The following is a 20,064-nucleotide window of genomic DNA, read 5'->3' as shown; positions in this document are numbered from 1 at the left end:
TTTTTTTCGTATTATAGATTTTAATAGTAAATGAGGAATATTATTATTGCTGAATTCCACCGGGCTCGGTCAGCTGCCGTAGTTACAGTGACATGCTTGGCTTGCATAGCCCGAAGGCAGCTCGGTTGGTGTATTGCACTCTGCTCTATGTATTGAGTTTAGCATTGGCTGCATCAGCACATCTTTCCCCGCCATTACTTCAGCTGAATATGTCAGCACCACGCTGACAGACAGCCCCAGGTTATTCACATTGAAGCCCATTTCTCTCTGTCGCCATAGTTTTTGTTATTTCTCAGAATAACAAGGTGTCTTCTCAAAACTAGCCAGCATTTTTTTTTCTGGAAATTGAATTCTTGTACATCAGAATGTCTTTTTTTTTTTTTTTTTACTTAAGCCATGCATTTTTATCTCTAATGATTCTAGTGTTTTTTCATTTATTCTTTTCATGGTCTTTTGGCCAGAGAGAGATACATTATGCCAGAGCGACTGCATGAGTAGGAGCAGGGAGAGTGGCTTGCAAGCTGACTGCCTGTTTGCTGGGAATTACCCTCTATTGACAGTGTGACAATGCCAGGCGGGCAGCAGCACTGCTGCTAAAAGGATTACATAGGGAGCATGGCATGGCAGCACTGGGTGGGAAAAGGGAGCTGGGGCAGAAGGGCATGTGTGTGCATGACCAGCAACGCTTCCTTTTCCCTTCTGAAATACAGTTTGGTAAAGCAAAACAAGCAAACTAGAGGAAGAGGAAGATGTGTCACATGGCCTGGGGAGATAAGATGATGGATGGGAAGAAAACAAAGAGAGTGATGCAAACAAGATAATTTTGCAGTGAAATATAAACACAAACCTATGCTACCAGATGATAGTATATATGACTACTTTTATTTGTCTATAAAGACCATTAGAACTAATGTGATTGGCAATCAAATCAGTCTTGTAAACAAAAAAAAATTCTTTATAGATCTGGTTCCTTTGTATGTGTTAGAAATGCAGACACAAAGACAAAGAGCAGAAGTTCTCTTATGCCTCACAGCCTGGTGCATCTTTGAAGTGATAGTTTTTTTCCATGATCCAGATGAATCAAGGCTCTGTCTGTCAGTGGGGAACTCAGGAAAATGGGTTTTCTGCGTGAACTGGACTATCATCATGTCCTTGGTCCACCATGGGAAGTGTCCATTTCAGTCTCTAAGTAGAAGGAGGAGGACTCCCAAGCTTTTAGCATGCCCGTCTGTGATACAGCACTGCTGTCCTGTCACCGTCCCTGCCTCACCTGTCACCCGTCTTGTCTGATGGGACCGAAACTGCGTCCACTTCCCCCCGCTGCTCACCCCATTTTCACTCTTCTTTCTTCCATTCCCTTCCTCTTCGTGCTTTTCCTTTCTTTTTTTCCCCTCCCTTGTTTTCTCACAGGCCCTCACGTTGCTTATGTAACCATCACTAAGTCTACTCGAATAGCTGCTGCCATCGCCTGACATGGATATATTTAGCCATTATGTTCCCCCCTTCTATACCCTGCATGCCCAAGCAGTGCTAAAAGATTCATGTATTCAGGCCCCTCAGGCGTTGCAGTGACACACTTACTTTACATCCAGAGCAATTAATGTCCACTGAATCTAGATTACAATGCCAGCATCCCACACGGAAGCCGCAATGCCCTAGTGGGTGTTGGGGGTGGGGATAGAGGGTGTACAGCAAGTCTTAAAGGGTTGCCATCACGTGGGGGTTTGCAGTTCAGTGAGCGGGTACAACTGACTCTTGTTTTTTCCCTTCTGCTTGCATGGTCAGTAATAGCGTATTGATTGTTTGCATAGCAGCCCCACACAGCAAAGTGACAGTCTATCCTCCCTGCTGCCCTCCTCTCTTGGTTTTTCTGTATTCCTTTGGTGACTGCACAGTATTGCCTACTCTTTTGGTCTTTTTTTTCTAACCTTTTTTCCATTTCATTCTGTGTTCTCGTTTTTGTTTTTACTCCTCCTCCTTATCTTGTCCTCTTGTGTTTAAATGGCTGTGTGATGGCCAGGTTGGTGCCTCAACAGGACTCTGCAGCACAGAAGGCACTGTGCCACCCTGTGCCAAGGTCATGCTGGGCAGCCATATTGCATTTTATGAGTAGGTGGTCTTCGCTAATCATTAGTATCCCCCCTTGTTAGATTTAACATCCATGTTAAGCAGGGTAGATTCTGAGCAGGTGGCTTTGCTGAGTGTTAAAAACAGCTTCGTCTTTATCCCAAAGTTCCTTTTTTTAAAAAGATTTGCTGTTGCAGGAGAACGAAATTGCAAAAGAAAAAAAACCTTTGTATTCACTGGTGATTATGTATGCATGGTGTGTGGATGGGTATAATGCCACATTTTAACAAGAAGAGCTGCAAAACAAGTGTCATTAGGTGCTGTTGTGATTAGAAGTTGCTCTTGGCACAGTGACTCATGGCATGTTCTGACATTTTGTGGATGTAGGACTGGGGAGTACACTTAATTGCTTTTACAGCCACCTGGACCAAAAGAGCATATTTACCCTTGAGCACATACAGAAACCTGTACGCATTTATGTGTTTCTATAAACCCGCCGCATCCCTGAAGACAAAAACATCATTTGATGTCTAGTTTCTCTCCAACATTATAGGTAACACCAGTGGCTGGACCCCCAGAGGGAGGCACCCGGGTGACCATCCATGGCACAAACCTTGGTCTGGCTTTCTCAGATATGGTCGGCAATGTAGAGGTGGCAGGAGTGAGGTGTACCCCTGTAGAGGATGGCTACATCATTGCTGAACAGTAAGTGATCCAAACAGGAATGATCATTTCAAAACTATTGCTAATACTTATTATTGATGGATAACTACACAACATTTAATTACAAACACAATTATTCCTTCAAGTTAAGTGAAAACATGACGTTTCTTCCAACCAACCCTCCCAGTTTATAAGCAGATCTCATTTGCAGAAAGTGTATATGTACATTGTATGTAATAACAGTTATTTATAGGAATTGCTGCACACGGTGTGGCCATATGCCCTCTCACTTGCTAACAGTAGCAAAATATTCTAAATGGACTATATTTGCTGTTCCTACAAGTGTATAAAAGTAGGAAAAAACAAAATGACAGAGTGACCGAGGTTTTAAGTAATTATTCAGTAACTTTAAAAAAAAAAAAATTATAATTTATTTCATGTTCTTTTATTTAATTAATATTGAACATAGGGATGCATTCAATCCGTTATTAACTCTCATAATAGCATGCATCTAGCCTTAGGTTTTGATACATTATTTATGTGCTGTAACAGCTAATAAGCTCTAAACTATATATGTGTGTTGCACAATCTCCCGCTTTAATGAAGACTGGAGCAGGTCCAAACAGTCTGGTCTTGACATTGCTGTTTTCCCTCCCTGCAGCACAGTAGCCCAGTTCTCTCTGTGTAGCTCATCTAGTCAGCAACAATCCCATAACAGCTGTGTGTGTTTACTTGTGTTTACCTCCTTAATTGTCCCATGCTGTGTGTACATCATGGTAAAGTCTGTCCCGTTCACCCTGAACTAATGAAACGTGGCCCATGCTTCCCAACTTGCCCACCACCCCCTTGGCTAGACACACAAACGTGTGTAGACTTAAAGACCCAGCGCCTCATGGTTGTTTAATCTCAGGTTGTGTTAGCCCTCCCAAGATAGATGTATGTATAGATAGTGTGTTAGTTTACCCTAAAAATATATATGTACATATTTAGACTAGGGTTAGGTTGAGTTGCCTTTGGGAATTGAGCTTCATTGTTGAGGGAAAGGCAATACTTCATTATAAAAAAAACTATTCTATTATGATTTTTAAGCATTTTATGCAGAAGGAACAAAAATACACATTATGGAGCAATTACAGGTTAGATAATTGTACCACGGAAAATCAATAGGATATGAGGAATAGTCTATTAAAATAGTACAACATTGCTATTGTAACCTTTATTATTGGACCCTTCAGCCACCACAGCTCTCTAGAAATTTTATTATAATATTTATAGTTTTCTTTAGGAGAGACAAGTACTCAGAAATAATTGGCTTTTCTTTCAGTTAAAGTGAAATTCTCTCTCTACTGACTTTAAATCTGTAAGAAAATGGTGTTAAGAATGAAATGTATAGCAATTCACTAAAAAAGATGACAGGCATGAACCCACATGTGAATGAACCCACACACCAACACCCATGCAGCCTATCACTGGCATGGTTCTCAGAGGAGCCTTTAACCCTAATTTTTTCTTTGACCTACTTGTGCCCTCAGAAAGAGAACAGCGAAGCGTGATGCCATTGCTATAAGTCGCATAGTTTAACTTCTGCATGGTGTTACAAAGACATATCTCGCAGTCACATGTGCACACTTGCTACTACTGTTTACTGTGATGCGGTAATAAAGTAGTAAAGCTATAACAGCTCACATGGCATAGAGTATTTCTGTGGTTCCTTGCCCTGCATTGAGTAGCTGTATAGCTGTAATTAAAATCCACTTGGCTGTAGGAGACACTTTGTGTGCAGCACACTGATCTGACAGCACTTTAATGCGATTGGGGACAAGCTGGGGAATTCATTTATATGGCGGGTAAAGAAAAAAAAATTGACTGTGCAAAATTAAAAAACTAACCTATAACCTTTTAAGTCCAACTTTGAAGGAGATGAAGTCGTCCAGATGATATACTGAGCTGGACTTTTATTCAGCACCTTTGGATTGTATTTTGCCTCTAGGTTCATTATGCGCATGTCCTTAGCTGACTGTTGGTGTTTGTTTTGAGTCTTAATTCAGTCATCAGCCACCCTATGATGGACTGGACTGTACAAAAAAACATACATATTTATGTGTCTTTTATGTTACTACTTCAGAGGTGTGTGTGAAAGCTACTCCTGCTTTGAAGAAAAAGTCTGAACTTTTGTTTGTTCCTTTTTTCCAGCTGTCAAAAAGTACTTTTTTAAGGACTGAGACTATTCTGCAGCATTTTTTGTTGTAGATTCCAAACTGAAACCTTATTTGTATGAATGAATTTTAAAAGTAACCTGCAAGTTTGTTTGTTTTTTTTAGCAGACTTAATTGCGAAGATCCACAGAGAAAATGAATGATAAATTTAAAAAAAAAAAAAACCCACAAAAAACCCAACTTATTATCATAAATCTGTAACTTTGCAAATGGCCAGTACAGTTTTGCTTTCAGGTAGGAAGCAAGCGAGTCTCTGTTTTTGTGAGGTGCAGTAAGAGGATATTATTAGGTTTGTCAGCAAGTAAATCCTCCTTTAGCTACACTCGTCCACATAGCTCATCCAACAAAGCTCTCAAAGTCATTTGTTGTAATTCAGATGATCAGTGCTGGAGAAACAATACATCTGCTCTGCTTCATCAGCTCCGCTCCTACCTGCCCCTGCCATCTGCTCCCCCACATATTCCATCTCTCTTTCCACACTGTGATTGCTTCTTGTACTTTATTACTCCCTGGCACCAGCGATCAATAGACGCTCTCATTTTATTATGTCATTCGATCTAGTCACCTGCAGTGCTGGGAGATACCTGATCACATGATATGATGGAACGGTATTGATCTTGCTGCATGATTAACATTAGTCTTGCTGTACTGGCACAGCACCACCACTGTTGGGGAGGGCTAGCTGTTAGTGGGAAATTTACTACATTCAGGTGCAGCATGCTGGAGTGCCAAAAGAGGAGCAGACATGGTCTCATTTAAAGATTGTCATCGATGTCTGACTGTGTCATGTAATGAAATGAATGAAACTACAAAAAATATTGTAATTAGAGCAGAAGATATATCAATATCAAGCAGCGAAGTGCTTTGAATATTCTTTTCTACAACGTTGCTTAAGCATTAAATCATGAAGACCATGTTTAAGTTTAATGTTACTTTTTAAAAAAAAAATTGAATTCCCGCTTCAAGTATGGGAGTATACTTCTGTTCCTGAAGTCATTTTAATTGGAAACCCATTTTAACTGTCTTTTGCAGGATCGTATGTGAGATGGATATGGCCCATGCGGACAGTATGCCGGGTCCAGTACAGCTCTGTGTCGGAGAGTGCAAACCAGAACTCCGGGCTCGTTCCTCACAACTCTACTCCTTTGTGGTATGAGTGTAATTAAACTCCATTTGTATTGTATTCTGAAATAACACTTGTGATCTAGCCAGTATATGGCTAAAAAGAATCTATGTACAACTAACTAAATATATTATATAACTATATATATATAATTATATATTATATAATTATATAAATAGCCATATACTTAGTATATGGCTATTTCCAGCTTTTATGTACAGTCTGTGTGTACTTGCCATCCTCACACACTCGCACACATTTCCTTTTCTCAGATATCTGCTGTCTACCTGACCTGCACCTAACAGTTAATCTGCTTTCTCATTAGCACTCTCTCACACCTTCACAATTAGCACTCTTTTAACTATTAACAGCAGTCAGTAATTACTGCTGTTGTTTTCAGAGTACCTGCACTATCCTGCATGCTGGATGTCACACGTCGCTGTCAGTTTTGAGTTTTGTCAGCATGATGCTCTTGGCTCTGTAACACAGGCTTGGCCACTTTTTCTCACCAGTGATACGGCTGCTACTCTGGGAAGCAGTGGAATTCCTCTGAGATTACTTCACAGAGCTTAGAATTGGCAACGCTTACAATTCCCTTCTATTGCAGTGCACCTAAAAAAGACTGCATCATCACAGGAGCATTCTTCAGACAAGACATATTCCCTACGTGACCTTGTAGACAAAGGGACATTGTAAATGACAGTGTGCATTTAGTCGCTTTTAAAATGGTTGTTTTATGTTTGTTCAGATACAGGTGTGTGCACACAGATGCTTTTATGTGTGTACGTGTGTTCCTGTGTATGTGTGCTGTCTACTTGAATATTACTCCATCTGTCTGTGTGACAGCATCCTGGCTGCACGCCGCTGAAAGCATTCGTTATTTTCAGATTGTCTTTAAAAAAGCTCCACTCAGATGCAACCCAGCAATGCAGGGCACCCAGTAGTGGAATCTATAAGAGGACACTAAGGCTTTATTGTACTGCAGTTCACTGCCATCACTCTGACAATGAGAATAACTGTAATTTGCTGGAAATTAGTGATAACACTGAGTGTTACAACAGAGATGCTCCCCTGCTTACTGTAAAACGCATATCTTTTAATCTGTCTGCTGGTCTCGTGTCATTTCTTCCTTTTCCTTTCCCTCATTTTAAATGACTCTGACAGTCTGTCTTAATGTCTCTCTTTCTGCATCTGTGGTTTTTTGTTTTGTTTTTTTAGACTCCAACTGTCACAGGCCTGTCTCCTAGAAGAGGTCCAGAGTCTGGGGGCACTAAAGTAACTATAATGGGAGAAAACCTCGGTGCCGGCAGCAGTGTCAACGTTAAGTTTGGAAACCAGACATGCGAGTTCTTTGGGTGAGATCTTAATCTCCAACATAATTGTCCTGCATATGTGCTGCTACAGAGTCTGCAGAATGAGGAAATGCACATCATGGTGGAAACACGAAACGTTTATGTTGATATTGTGGAGTTAAACTAATCCAGTCACCATAAATGCCATGAATTTCCATACATAGCACAAATAGCAGTTTCTCATAGTATAAAAATGATTTGAATTAGTTTAGCTAAGTTTTTGCCCTCCAGCATAACTGTCAGAAAATGTTGGCTATATGGCATGCTATTAGCAATTTTTAAGAGTAAATAAATAAATAAAACAACAGCTTGTGTTGTCAAGATAGTGATTTATTCACATTAAATAAGCAGCATTTCTATGTCTTTATTCTTTTGTTTTGGGTTTTTTTTTTCCTTTGATATTATACTGCGAATACCCCCCAAGGGGAACCTCTTTATACCTTTGTTAAAACTTGTGTAAATTCTAATAAGGTTTTGATGACCTACTGCATCAAACCTTGTAATAATATCTTCCTTTTTTTATCTAGCCCCATCCTTCTCATTCTCTTCATTCTCCCATTCCTAATTAGTTTATCTCCCCCATCCCTCAAATTTTTTAATTCTCAGTCTCGCAAGTTGCTTCCATTTCTCTACACCCATCCCTCCTGCCGTCTTTTAGTTACTCATACATGCCCTCTTTCTGATTTCCACTCCTGGAGGCACCTATTTTAAGCCCTGCCACAGTGTTCTGACTGTAATGTTGTAAGGTTGAGGAGTCAAGTAAACTTTAATGAGATATGGGGCTAATTACAGCTTCTTCACTGTATTCCTGTCATGGGAGAAAGAGGTAGATGTGGGCCTGTTCTACTACAAGCACTCTACTAATGAATTTGGACAAATTCTGAGGGTTTGTGTGTAGATCACAAAGTCTTGTACAGGGAGGAGAAAGCATGTTTTAGAAGGATGTATGAGAGCTGAAAGTACTGACTGCATGTTAATGTGCACTGAGTGCACCTGTTCGTCATGTTTTGAGTGGGATAATTACAGAACAGGTCTCACAGAAAAAAATAGTATGTTTTTTTTGCTCATATAAATCAAGTTTGTGTCTTCTCATATTCATTCGTTTTGCTACAGATTTATATAGGTGTTCTTATTTTTTTGTGTAGAAGGACAAAGACCGAGATAGTGTGCTACTCTGCCCCTTCTCTGTCTGGAGTCGGCCCAGTTCAGATCAGCGTCAGCGTGGATCGTGCCCAAATCAGAGAGAGCCTCACCTTTGAGTACACAGAGGACCCTACTGTACAGCGCATTGAACCAGACTGGAGCATTGCAAGGTATGCACATTCCTCAGATTGTATGTATGAGAGTTTTATTCGTGTCCTCAGCTACCAGCCTTGAGCTTTTGACACGTAGACAAGAATTTCCCAATCCAAAGCTTTAGAGCCAATCAGTCCAAGCCAGCAACAATAAACAGACGAGTCAATATTGCATTTTCAATTACTGTTCGGTTCTTTTCCAATTAGTCTGGAATTGATAGAAGAAGTGAAGCTCACTGATTGGAGAGGATGGGCACTTTTGAGACTGAGATTCTCCTACTGAATGCAGTGTCGATCCATGTGTTGAACGTCTTTGGCAGATAGATACACAGACATAGAAGACTACTAATTAAAAGGAGGAGAGGGATGAAGATGAAACAATGGCATAACAGAACAATGTGCTATCAGAGGTGTGAGTCCACAACAGATGGCGTGAGCTTAGAGATGGAGAGTATGGCACACTGCAGCAAAATCGTGACAACACAAAGGGAATAGGAGGAATAACGAAGGGAGAAACTGATAGGAACCACATATCTGTTTTGCTTTCTTTGTGTTTCGGAAGAGAAAATAAATTAAATTTCCATCTAATTCCATTTTAAATTACACAGTGTGAACTGATTTTCAATGTCTCAAAAATTGGAGCTCAAATTGTGTAGAAAGACAGAAAGAAAAGCGAGCACGGAGCAGTTATTTTGCATAGTTGCTGAGTGTATAATCTATGGACGCCACGGACAGCACACAGTCTGTCCACAGTAACTCACTACTGGTACAGTGATCTTTACCCTAAACCTTTATTCAGCAAACCACATTGACAAGTGCAACAGAAAAACCATTTTTAACAAATCCAACCAGCTACAGGAGGGCTGGGAATTCAGCAGTTTTCCACCTCCTCTGTTTATGCATATTAATATATTTGAGCTGTCTGTTTTTTATTTATTTTTTTGCGCTACTTGATTGTGAATAGTAAAAACATAAAAAATGCATCTCTAATCACCATCTTCCATGGGCTGTTTTGTCCCAAATTAACCTTTAAATGGCTTTTGATATGAAGCTTTTTGTTCCCCAAGTGATGGGGAACACTTTGAAGAAACAGATCAGAGTTAGAAAGTTTACAATAGGCTTTGGACTGCTGCGGGTCTTTTTCTCAGATATTCTCTTTCTTAGTCTGCACAAAATGAAATTCGGATCTGACAAACATGATTATAAAAACTCCTGTAATAAATTTTGTCTAACTTCTTCCATTTATTCAGCGGTCACACACCCCTGATGGTGACGGGAACTAATCTGGATGTGGTTCAAGAGCCCCGGATCAGAGTGAAATATGCTGGCCGAGAGTCTGTCAATGTAAGAATCACTCACTATTAATCTGTTTTCAACCACAAAGTCTCTCCTGTATGTGTAGTAGAAATCTTCTACTGTACTACTTCCAGCTTGCCATGCTATATAAGCAGCTAAGTGACATTTACTTCAGGTAAAATGGTCCTTAACAGGCCCTCTAGCCCTCTACGCTCTCTGATTTATGCTTGATCCCAGTCTTCTTGACCCCAGAGCATATAAATATTGCAGCTGTTGGTGAGAGTGATCCACATGCACTATTTAATATAGAGTTTACTTAAATTTTTTTTGACCATCTCACCTCCCACCTACTTGGTGTTTTATTTACACTGCTCTCCTGACTCCCGAATACCATTTTCACTTGTTTGAGAAAAGATAAAGAGGCAGCTGGAGGACAGTAGAAGTTGACCAAGACTATAAAAGGTTCAGTGGGGAAAATGTTAGAGGTGTGCATCGTTGGAGGCAAGAAGGCTCATAATGACTTTCAATGGAAGATTAACTGCAGTCAGAAGTCTTTGGTCAGCATAAAGACCGCTTGTATAATCAAAGACTTGTCTGAAGGAAATCGTTACAAATTGCATTTGAGCCCCTGTCCTGGGGGTCCTTGTTTAATTAAGAGGATGGGATTTCCTCTCTGTGGTCTGCTATAAGGTGGAGAGGGCAGATGAATACGATAAAGGGGAGTTTGAGGAACAGAGAGTGGTGAGCCCATTATTGTGTATCTGTTTAGTTTCTGTGCGTCTTTTGTAAAATCAATTTTCACACATGCACTATGGCCCTGACCCACGCTGCACATTACCGAGCAGGGATGTAAGTAAGAACTGAAGCTGAAATCATTTGGGGTAATTAGGTCCATGTAATGGCTAATTCTGGTGTAAAAATAGAGCAGTCAATTTTTGAGAATTCACAGTGAGTGAGTGGGCATCATGTATCCTGCCTCTAGATTGGCATCATCCCGTGGCAGCATGGTAGCTCAGTGGTTAGCATTCGCTTGCTTCACCGCACAAGATTTCTTGATCTCAAGACATTTCCTGATGCCGCCAGTGAAAACACAATCTGTACTCACTCTGTGCTAATGCAACATGGCCTAAGATTCTCAAAAACTAACATCTAACTGTGGATAATTGCCAGAATATGTGGCGTGAGTTCTGCTTTGCAAGACAACATCAGAAGACTTGACAAATACACACTATACATTTTCTGATATATGGAAAAAACACACTAGTTTGGAAATATTTCAGTCTCACACCTTAAATTTTCAATATATACAATGTTTAAAAACATCATAAAATAGAATTTCACATTGATGCAGGGATGCACAAAACCATCCTCAAAGCTATCCTTCACATACACAATTCCCTATAGATTTACTCTCATTGCATTTCCAACTTACTGTCTCTAAATTAGCTGTCTAAAATTGGCCTTAAGTGTCTCTCTTGTTTAATGAACATTTCTGGAATGAAAACCATCATTCTGTTCCGAGGTTTCTGAGCTCCAGGATCCTCGTGCGAGATACTGACATGCAGACCTTATGTGAAGTAAAAGACACATAAGACACTGTTTTTATATTTGGAGGAGAGAAAAACACTTGATGAGTGAGACAGAGAAAATCTGGTGAAATGGAATTTGACTTGTGTGTGGGTGCCGTAGTGTCTGATATGTCAGTTTCCAAATCTTTGAAAGCGAGTTGTTCATCTCCACCCTGCCTCGTCTCATCCAACTCCCCACCTAGTGCCTCGCAAAAGACGACTGTGTCACCGTCTTGACTGCCCCCACAGCCACAGAGAATGAATTTCTATTAAATGCTAAGGTTACAATTACCCATCCTTCATCCCACCCTCCCAGGCCCTTCTACCCCTTTCCCTTTTTGTCACGGGAGGAAGGCAAACAGCACAGAAGCCTATAGCAATAAGAGCTGCTGTCTGTCAGCCAGCCTTCAAATGATCACCTGTCTTCCACTAAATTGCTTCTCTTCTCTCCCTCCCTTGTGTCACCTGCATAGATTCACAAAGAAACCAGGAAAGAGGAAAAAAGACAATTTTCTTTGTGAAATGCTCTGTATCTGTCACTGGATTCACAATTGAAACATTTATCATGATCTTGATTAAAGCTAAAAGGGTTATTTCCCAGCTCTAGCATATTTCCCTGTCCCATACTTTAGATGCCTGGACTGAGTGTCGGGCTTTGGCATGTCAGGTACATTTACGGTTACTACTGAACATAAAAGGTGTTCAGCATGAGTGTACTGATTGCTCTGCCTGATTGCGAGAGGAGGCTGCAGATCACTGCATAATTAGATTCACATTTTTAGAATTATTTTGCATATTAAGCTATAGAAATTATGTATCCTATAATGCTATACGTGATTTTAACAGTATTAGCATCATGAGCTGATTATTGATCGATATTTATGGCATTATAAATGTCCAAAGTCTCAAAGGCTAGCACTGCTTCCATGGTGGCATTTCTTCTGTGTACTTCTGTAACTAGCTTCAAACAAAACGAAAACCTTTCACCATATGAAACAGTGCTTATGGGATAAATTGGTTTCTGGCTCCACTAGCTAACAGCCACACAGATCTTGGATAGATTGATTAGAGCTGAAGTTAGACTTAATGCCAGTATTAGCAGTTGGTTGGAACAGCAGGCAGGCAGGAAAATAGACATAGTGTAGGAGTAACCAAGTATAGGAACAGCAGAATAACCAGTGACTAGCTATCAAACGTTAGCCTTCAGATGACCTTTGACTCTGTGAAGCCATCGTATTTTTTCCATCTCTACAGTCAGCCAGTCGTATCTTCGCTGGCTCTGACTCTCTCTCTTACCACTACCCTGGCCAGAGACCTTTGAATGATTGAGTGGGCTGTATCCACACAGTAGATCATGGTAATATATTCAGCCAGAGGGGTTGGAGTGTTACTGCCTTAAAACACCCTGGCTCTATCCAACAGTAGAGAAAGAAGACAAATGAGACCGAGATTCCAATTATTTTCTCTTTCTGTTGACCTCAATTCACTTTATCAATGCTGTAAATCTTGTAGCTTCTTTTGCCACATGGCCTACAGGAAGAGATGTACCATTTGTATTTGACAATTAATTGTAAAGTTTTACTGCTTTACTGTTATGACTGAAGCAATCATTGATGAGACGTAGATGGAGTGTAGGAAAACAAGCTTGTAATTCAGAATTTGGGACATATCTAATATCCAGATCTGCTAAAAGGAAGAAATACTGCAAAGGTGTCATGTTGCCCTACGCAGAGGGGAACCAAAGTATCATTTTTTAAAATAATCTCGCATTGCCCCATTTACCCATCGCTACAGTACTCACCCATCACTTTGGATTTGGATGTTACGCTCACTGAAAAACATCTGACATTATAGGAGCAGTTTCCTGCCAGGATTTGGTGAAAGAAAAGATTTAAGAAAGAGAGCGAGAGAGCATAATAGGAAAGTGAGGACAGTGCAAAAAAAGCCCACAGTATCCATCCACGGCAGAGCAGATGGTAGTCAGAGCTTTAGTTGACTTGCAAATGCCTTACTGTTCCATCCCAGGAGTCACAAGGATCGTGTTGGCCCATATGGACCTGTCTATACTGTGTAATGTGTCATTATGCTAACATTAAGAAAGCAGTCTATATCAACTAAACTTGAAGTCTTCTGTCCAATCAACCTTTAACCCTGATTTAAAAACAGAACATACTGTTTTCATTGGTTAATTTGACCTATTTCACTCTGTGATCATATGGGCTTACACGTTAAACAGCCAGGATGACCACATTGAAAGCTCGATGGCTCAGCAGTACAAATATGAGTGGATAAAATTAATTAACTTGATCTATTCATATAGCACTATATTTGCTCTGTAATCACTCAGAATCTTTTGAGTCTCTGAGTGGTACCATTCACACAGTTTTCTTCCTGCTGGCTTGTATTTGTGGATGTGGAACTATGCTGTGCAGATTTTAATAGTTAATTCAAGCTCACTTTGAAGTGACATTTCTGCATGATAAAGCATCTGAAAAAAAAATTAATTCTGATTTCTTTTTTTATGCTGTAACTTTTTAGTTGTTAATGGGATTTCACAGAACCTAAAGTTAGTGAAAGTATGTCATGTGTCCTATCTGGCCTTGCTATCTATTTTCATGAGCTTATCTTTCTGCAAAGCTAATGCACTGCTACTGTGCTTTGTAAAATATAGAAATTAAAAGAAAATTGACAAAACCTAAGAACAGTTTCACACACACACACACATGCACACAGAGCTATATTCCAGATATGTTGCTAAGACTATTGCATCATCACCCAGGTTTTGCAGCAAGTGCAGATTTCCAGGCAGCTAGTCAGTCAATTATACATTCGCACAACTGATTTAAAATGCATCACCAAATATCAAGTCCCATTACAATTAAAAGCAGCAAACATTAACTTTTTAAAATGTGAGAGTTTTTGCCGCTTTCACTTTTTATTATTGTATCGTTATTGCTGCAAACCAAAGATATTTGGTTTAAACTATTCATCAGACCCCAGAAAATGTCCCTTTTCAATGCGCTCAACTACTGACAGTCACTTGTATCATTTTCTGACTTTAGATAGGCTAAATGATAAAAAGAGATAATCAATTATTTGAATCCGTAGTTGCATTTTTAAGTTGTATCTGAATTTATTTTAAGAATGAGATTCAAGGCTACATAGTGAACACAATCTTCAGTCTATTTCCGAGGGCAAACTAAATAAAGATGCCAGTCCCTTCTTCCACCTCTGCGATCACACTCCTGCAACTTAGCTTGCACCATGCTGGCAAAATCCAATTGGTGTACCCTACACAGAATGAGTTTGCATCGATCTTTCTGGCTTTCTCTGGAGCACGAGACAACAGGTAGGAGGCGTGGTACTCGCTAGCGTTCACCACCTTTGATGATATTTACCTCTAATTAAGTTTCTTCCCCAGAGAGAGAGCTGGGAGGGAGTGAAAGGAGATAAAAACCTCTCGGAGCAGAGTGCTGTGCAGCAATCAATCCTCTCTCCCCTTCCCTCTAGAGCTGAGACGGGGAGGATGGATGGAAAGCAGGCCTCTCATCTGGGCAAACTTGAGAGAAGTAATAAAAGACCCATAGCTCAACCTCTTCCAGAGGAGACAGAGGAGAAATGCCTCCATCCTTTTGTGGTTGTTGGCCTGCAGTGTTTTTTAGTGAGGCTGTTGGAGCAATTTATTTTCAATTTTATAGAGGCTTCCTCTACAATAAAGATGGATTTAATGACAGAAAATAAATCCTATTTTTCTGAAAAGTATTTGGCCTTTATAGGTCAATTATAAGGCTGGTGAGCACGCCGCAGGGTTCATGTTGAAACCAATGTGTTTCAGTTAGGATCGCACTTTAGGTTACAGAACACAGAGGATGGAGCAGATTATAGGACCAGAAGAAAAAGAGAAATCATAGCTTTTCTGAGCTGTTCAAGTTTATTCTGGATGACTGAATTGCAACTCTTCTTTCATTTAAAGGGCCACAGGCTATCATTTCGTGATGCGTTGATTGTTTCAGTGCAACACATCCCAGTAGCATCACAGAAAGTTTCTTCATAACATTTTTTCTCTTCTCTTCGTTCACTCTCTCCAGGTGTGTAAAGTATTGAACACCACCAGCATGAGCTGCTTTGCTCCTTCTTTGATGGCAGAGTACCATCCAGGTTTGGACACCGTGAAGCATGCCGACGAGTTTGGATTCATCTTCAACAACGTCCAAGCGCTGCTGGTCTACAACAACACTAACCTACTCTACTACCCCAACCCCTACTTTGAACCGCTCAGCACCACAGGCATCCTTGAGCAAAAACCAGGCTCACCCATCATTCTCAAGGTAAAGGAAATGCAGGATGGATTCACTTAATTCGCGGATTAAAGCCCCAATATAGACCTATCATAATATTTATCATTCGTATTCTGCTGCTAAGTGGTCATTTCCATATACTCATACGTTTTTCTCTAGTTCATTTTTATATACAAGTCCTATTATCTGGATGCTTCCATGTGTAAAAAATCAAAATCTGTATGGCATTCGCTTTCATAGATGCTTTGAAGCTTTGTTGAACTTCCCTTGTAGTGAACCCCTCTGGAGATTGTGTTCACCCTTTTGTTGCATCTCCCTGTTTGCCTGCATTTGTAATTGGTACAATCTCTGCTCCATTCTTGGCCAGGTCACTGTTGGAAAATACATTTTTCAACTCAATTAAAAATAAAAGATATGATGAAATAATATCCTTGGGAAAGATTTTAATTCCTTTTTCACTCAGTCATTATTGTGTTTGTATAGTAATTATAGTTAGTTGTATGTTTTGGGGTTTTTTACTGGTATTTTTTACCTGATAGATGGAGAGCAAGGAATTTGTCAAAATATATATTTCAATCCTTTTTCCTGATTACCAGCTGCTCCCACTGTAAAATATATCAGCCTGTCTGATCTTGGTATGGAATCCTATTGAGTGGCAGCTGTGCCCAAACCTAGGGATTTAATTTGTACTGTATTCAGGTGACATATCAGTGTGGTGCATTAAAAATAATGTTTGATTTTTGTTTATGTGTGTGTGTGTCTGAGTTTATCTTTAAATTTTACACCCCTCTGTTCATTGCTCTATGCCCACAGGGCAGAAACCTGGTTCCTCCAGCATCAGGAGGGGTGAAGCTTAACTACACAGTACTAATAGGAGAGACTCCCTGTTCTGTCACTGTGTCTGAGAGCCAGCTGCTGTGCGAGCCTCCCAACCTCACTGGGCAATACAAAGTCATGGTCAGTACTGGTCTGTTCTGGTGTTTTGTTATGGACCTAACTTTCTTTCCAACTTACTTTCCATCTATCCCTGTATTTGCAATTTCTTCTTTATAATAGTCAACCTCTAAGCTCTATTATTTGTGTTCTCATCATTGTTAATTCAGCTGAAGAAAAGGGGTCGAAGCGAGAGCAGCATGGTTGTGCTCTACATGTCAGAAGGTTCTGCCACAATCCACCGCAATTATTCTTATTTACCCACTTGCTTATTGAATGCAATGTTCGTACTATTTCCCTCTCAACGTGATAATGGTCATGTATTTGCAGGCAGTTTCAGCAGACAATATTTGAAAAGGTTTTGGTCTAATTTTCAATATTTGGTTGGCTTAGTCATTTCTGTAAAACAACAATCATGTAACATACAGCTCAACTGCATGTTTTCAATCGCTCTTTTAGTTTTAACAGTCTCATTGTGACTCTTGCCTTTCTTGACAGGTTCAAGTAGGTGGTCTTCACGTATCTCCAGGTGCCGTGCACATCATGTCTGACAGCCTGCTGACCCTACCGGCCATTGTTAGCATCGCTGCAGGTGGCGGTCTTCTCCTTATCATTGTCATCCTCGTCCTGATCGCCTACAAACGAAAATCGCGTGAAAATGATCTGACCCTTAAGCGCTTGCAGATGCAAATGGACAACCTGGAGTCACGAGTTGCCCTAGAGTGCAAAGAAGGTTAGTGTTAGTGTAGAATAGTAGATACAGACTTAAATGTTTGTTAAGTGCTTTGCTTAACCAATAGGCTTCTTTATCACTCAAAACAAATAAAAAGCATAAATATGTGTATGTGTTACTCAAATCAATCAGAGCTGTCTGCATGTTTTAAGTAATTATCAACATTACGTCAAATCTGGATCATCCTTGTTTTTCATCACAAAAGATTAACTTATTTAGCCCTCTATGTGACCTTTTTCATCATGGAGTAGTTTGCATGCTGGAAGCGATTTTTCATACAGCTAACATGAACTCTAAACATACAGGAACCGAACACACATTAGATATGAGACGCACAAACGTTCAAACTGTATTTTAAATTCTGCTGTAATTCTACAGTCATGTCTTCATAGCAGGTGTTTGTGTTCACGCTTTGTATGTCTGTATATATTTTTGTAACCATGATATGTTAAAACAAAAGTGAGCACTGATTGCTCTAGTTTTATTTTAGATGTGAGCGTCACATCATTTCCACATCGCTACATTGAAATAAACACCGTTGATTACTCCTACTGTTATCATTGGGGTTATTTTAGCTAGTCTGTGGCAAAAGTGAGGTTTAGGTCTGACAGTGTTGAGGCGATTTCATCAGCCAGAGGGGACCTTATTACTTACCCCCTCCAGCTACCCCTGATCAGCTGCCCCAATGTTATTATGTAGTAATAGAACACAATGGTCCAATGACAGATACAGACAGACAGGCACATAGAGTAGGCAAACAGAGGGAATCATACACAGGTAGCCTTAGGACAGAAGAAGATTAATGTTTTAACCATTAGCATTGGCCTGGCGAGTACTTCCCCGCAGGGTGGATTTAGATAGCTACCAGAGTTCCTCCTTATGAGTGTATATATACACTGTGAGTCCATGTGTTGGTGTGTAAACCAATGTGTCACAGGGGACTTTGGTACCAGGAGGTGAGGGCTAAGACTGGTTAGAGATGGTGGGGTTTTGAGGAGGGTTTTAGGAGACGACTGCTGCTCCTGTGATAGGCTGCAGGCAGGGAGCCTCCCCAAGGGCGGCAAAGCAAGGCAACAGAGCCGTGGGCTTGAACCAGAGTCAGTCAGGATGGAGCCAATTAACTAGTGCTCACCTGCAGCTTCACACTGAGATGCCACACTCTTTGGGGCCTTTGCTTCAGCCAATTTACTGGGTGGTAGATAAAAATGAGTAAGAAAAGGAGGTTTGTGTGTATATGTGTGTGAAAAGTGAATGTAAAAGAGGGAGGGAGAGAGATCTATTTTTTTAGAAGAGAGATGTAAAATATTGAGTTCCTCTGACATGAAGACTATCTTGAGCGTTCTGTCATCTTCATCATAGCAGCAGTAAGCCCCATGAAGATAAGAAGGATTCACATATATGGTCCTTGGGGATTAAATAACAGTTTTATTTTCAGGATGCCTTTCACAAGCGCTCCCTTCAACTTGTCTCGTTTCTCTGCCTTCCTTCTCTTCTAGCCTTTGCCGAGTTACAGACAGACATCAATGAGCTCACCAGCGACCTCGACAGAGCTGGTATCCCCTATCTGGATTACAGAACCTATGCCATGAGGGTCCTCTTCCCCGGCATAGAGGATCATCCTGTCCTCAGAGAACTGGAGGTAACTATGACCAGAGTGCAAGAGAGAGATACATTTTTAAAAAAGAGAGGAAGGACGAGGGAACTTCAGTTTGAGCTGAAATAAATACATAAATATACAAAGTGGACAAAAGAGAGAGAGCCAAACGGCATGTCTGCCCTGACCACTTCTCCCATAGGCTAACCGTAAGTGGGAAATTGCTGAAGGGGGGAAAGGATACCAGTGTGCCATCTATCCTTTCTACACTCTGATCTCACACGCACACACACAGTCAGTCAGGCTGGGCAGCATACACATACACATATATATATATATACACCTCACATGCAAGCTCCCTCATGGAAAACAGGGTCTCAGCACATGGCTATTTCATCCACCAGTGGCTGCAGTATGAGGGGTAATGAAGTGAGTAATTCCCAATCCTCAAGCAGAACTTTGGGTTCTTCCAAGGGGGGGAAAAACTGGCTGGTTAACACTTTTTCCTCCTCTTCGAGGGGCCAGAGTAGTGCTAGGAAATGACTTTATTTTATGTTGTTGAGACTGGTGTCCAGAGGATGAAACTATCAGGGATAAGAAGATTAATCATAGTAGAGATTAAAGTCAGCAGTGTGAGTCAGGCTAACTAGCCAGGTGTAGTTAGTTAAGTGGATAGTTGCTCAGGTAAGGCTAGCCGTGTTTGCAAGAGATCAAAGGAAATGTAATGTCACATCTTAGAGCAGTGGCATTTGGTGAGTCACATAAATTTGGCATTGCCTGCCAGAGGACCCATATTTTTATGCAAACTTCAGAAAAACAGTCATGGGTGCTCAAACAAGTACAAAGCGAATATTACTTAGATTGTTTTACCCTGAAAGCTTGTTTAACATTTAATTTGAAAGTGAAGTGACAGCTAACTCGGTGTA

General features: G+C 40.5%; 1 protein-coding gene across 1 annotated transcript in view; it reads left to right on the top strand.

Moving 5' to 3' along the window:
- The window catches only part of plxna2 (plexin A2), a 157,527-nt gene that overhangs the window by 113,189 nt on the left and 24,274 nt on the right, over positions 1-20,064 (top strand). Inside the window, exons 13-21 of the mRNA XM_026153903.2 lie at positions 2,621-2,772; positions 5,979-6,096; positions 7,288-7,424; positions 8,567-8,734; positions 9,967-10,060; positions 15,669-15,908; positions 16,692-16,835; positions 17,310-17,544; positions 19,041-19,183. Coding sequence (XP_026009688.1) covers positions 2,621-2,772; positions 5,979-6,096; positions 7,288-7,424; positions 8,567-8,734; positions 9,967-10,060; positions 15,669-15,908; positions 16,692-16,835; positions 17,310-17,544; positions 19,041-19,183 — 1,431 coding nt within the window. The remainder of the gene's footprint in view (positions 1-2,620; positions 2,773-5,978; positions 6,097-7,287; positions 7,425-8,566; positions 8,735-9,966; positions 10,061-15,668; positions 15,909-16,691; positions 16,836-17,309; positions 17,545-19,040; positions 19,184-20,064) is intronic.

Source organism: Astatotilapia calliptera, chromosome 20 (assembly GCF_964374335.1).
Source record: "Astatotilapia calliptera chromosome 20, fAstCal68.1, whole genome shotgun sequence".
Classification (NCBI taxonomy): Eukaryota; Metazoa; Chordata; class Actinopteri; order Cichliformes; family Cichlidae; genus Astatotilapia; species Astatotilapia calliptera.
This window is presented reverse-complemented; position numbering and strand designations above follow the sequence as displayed.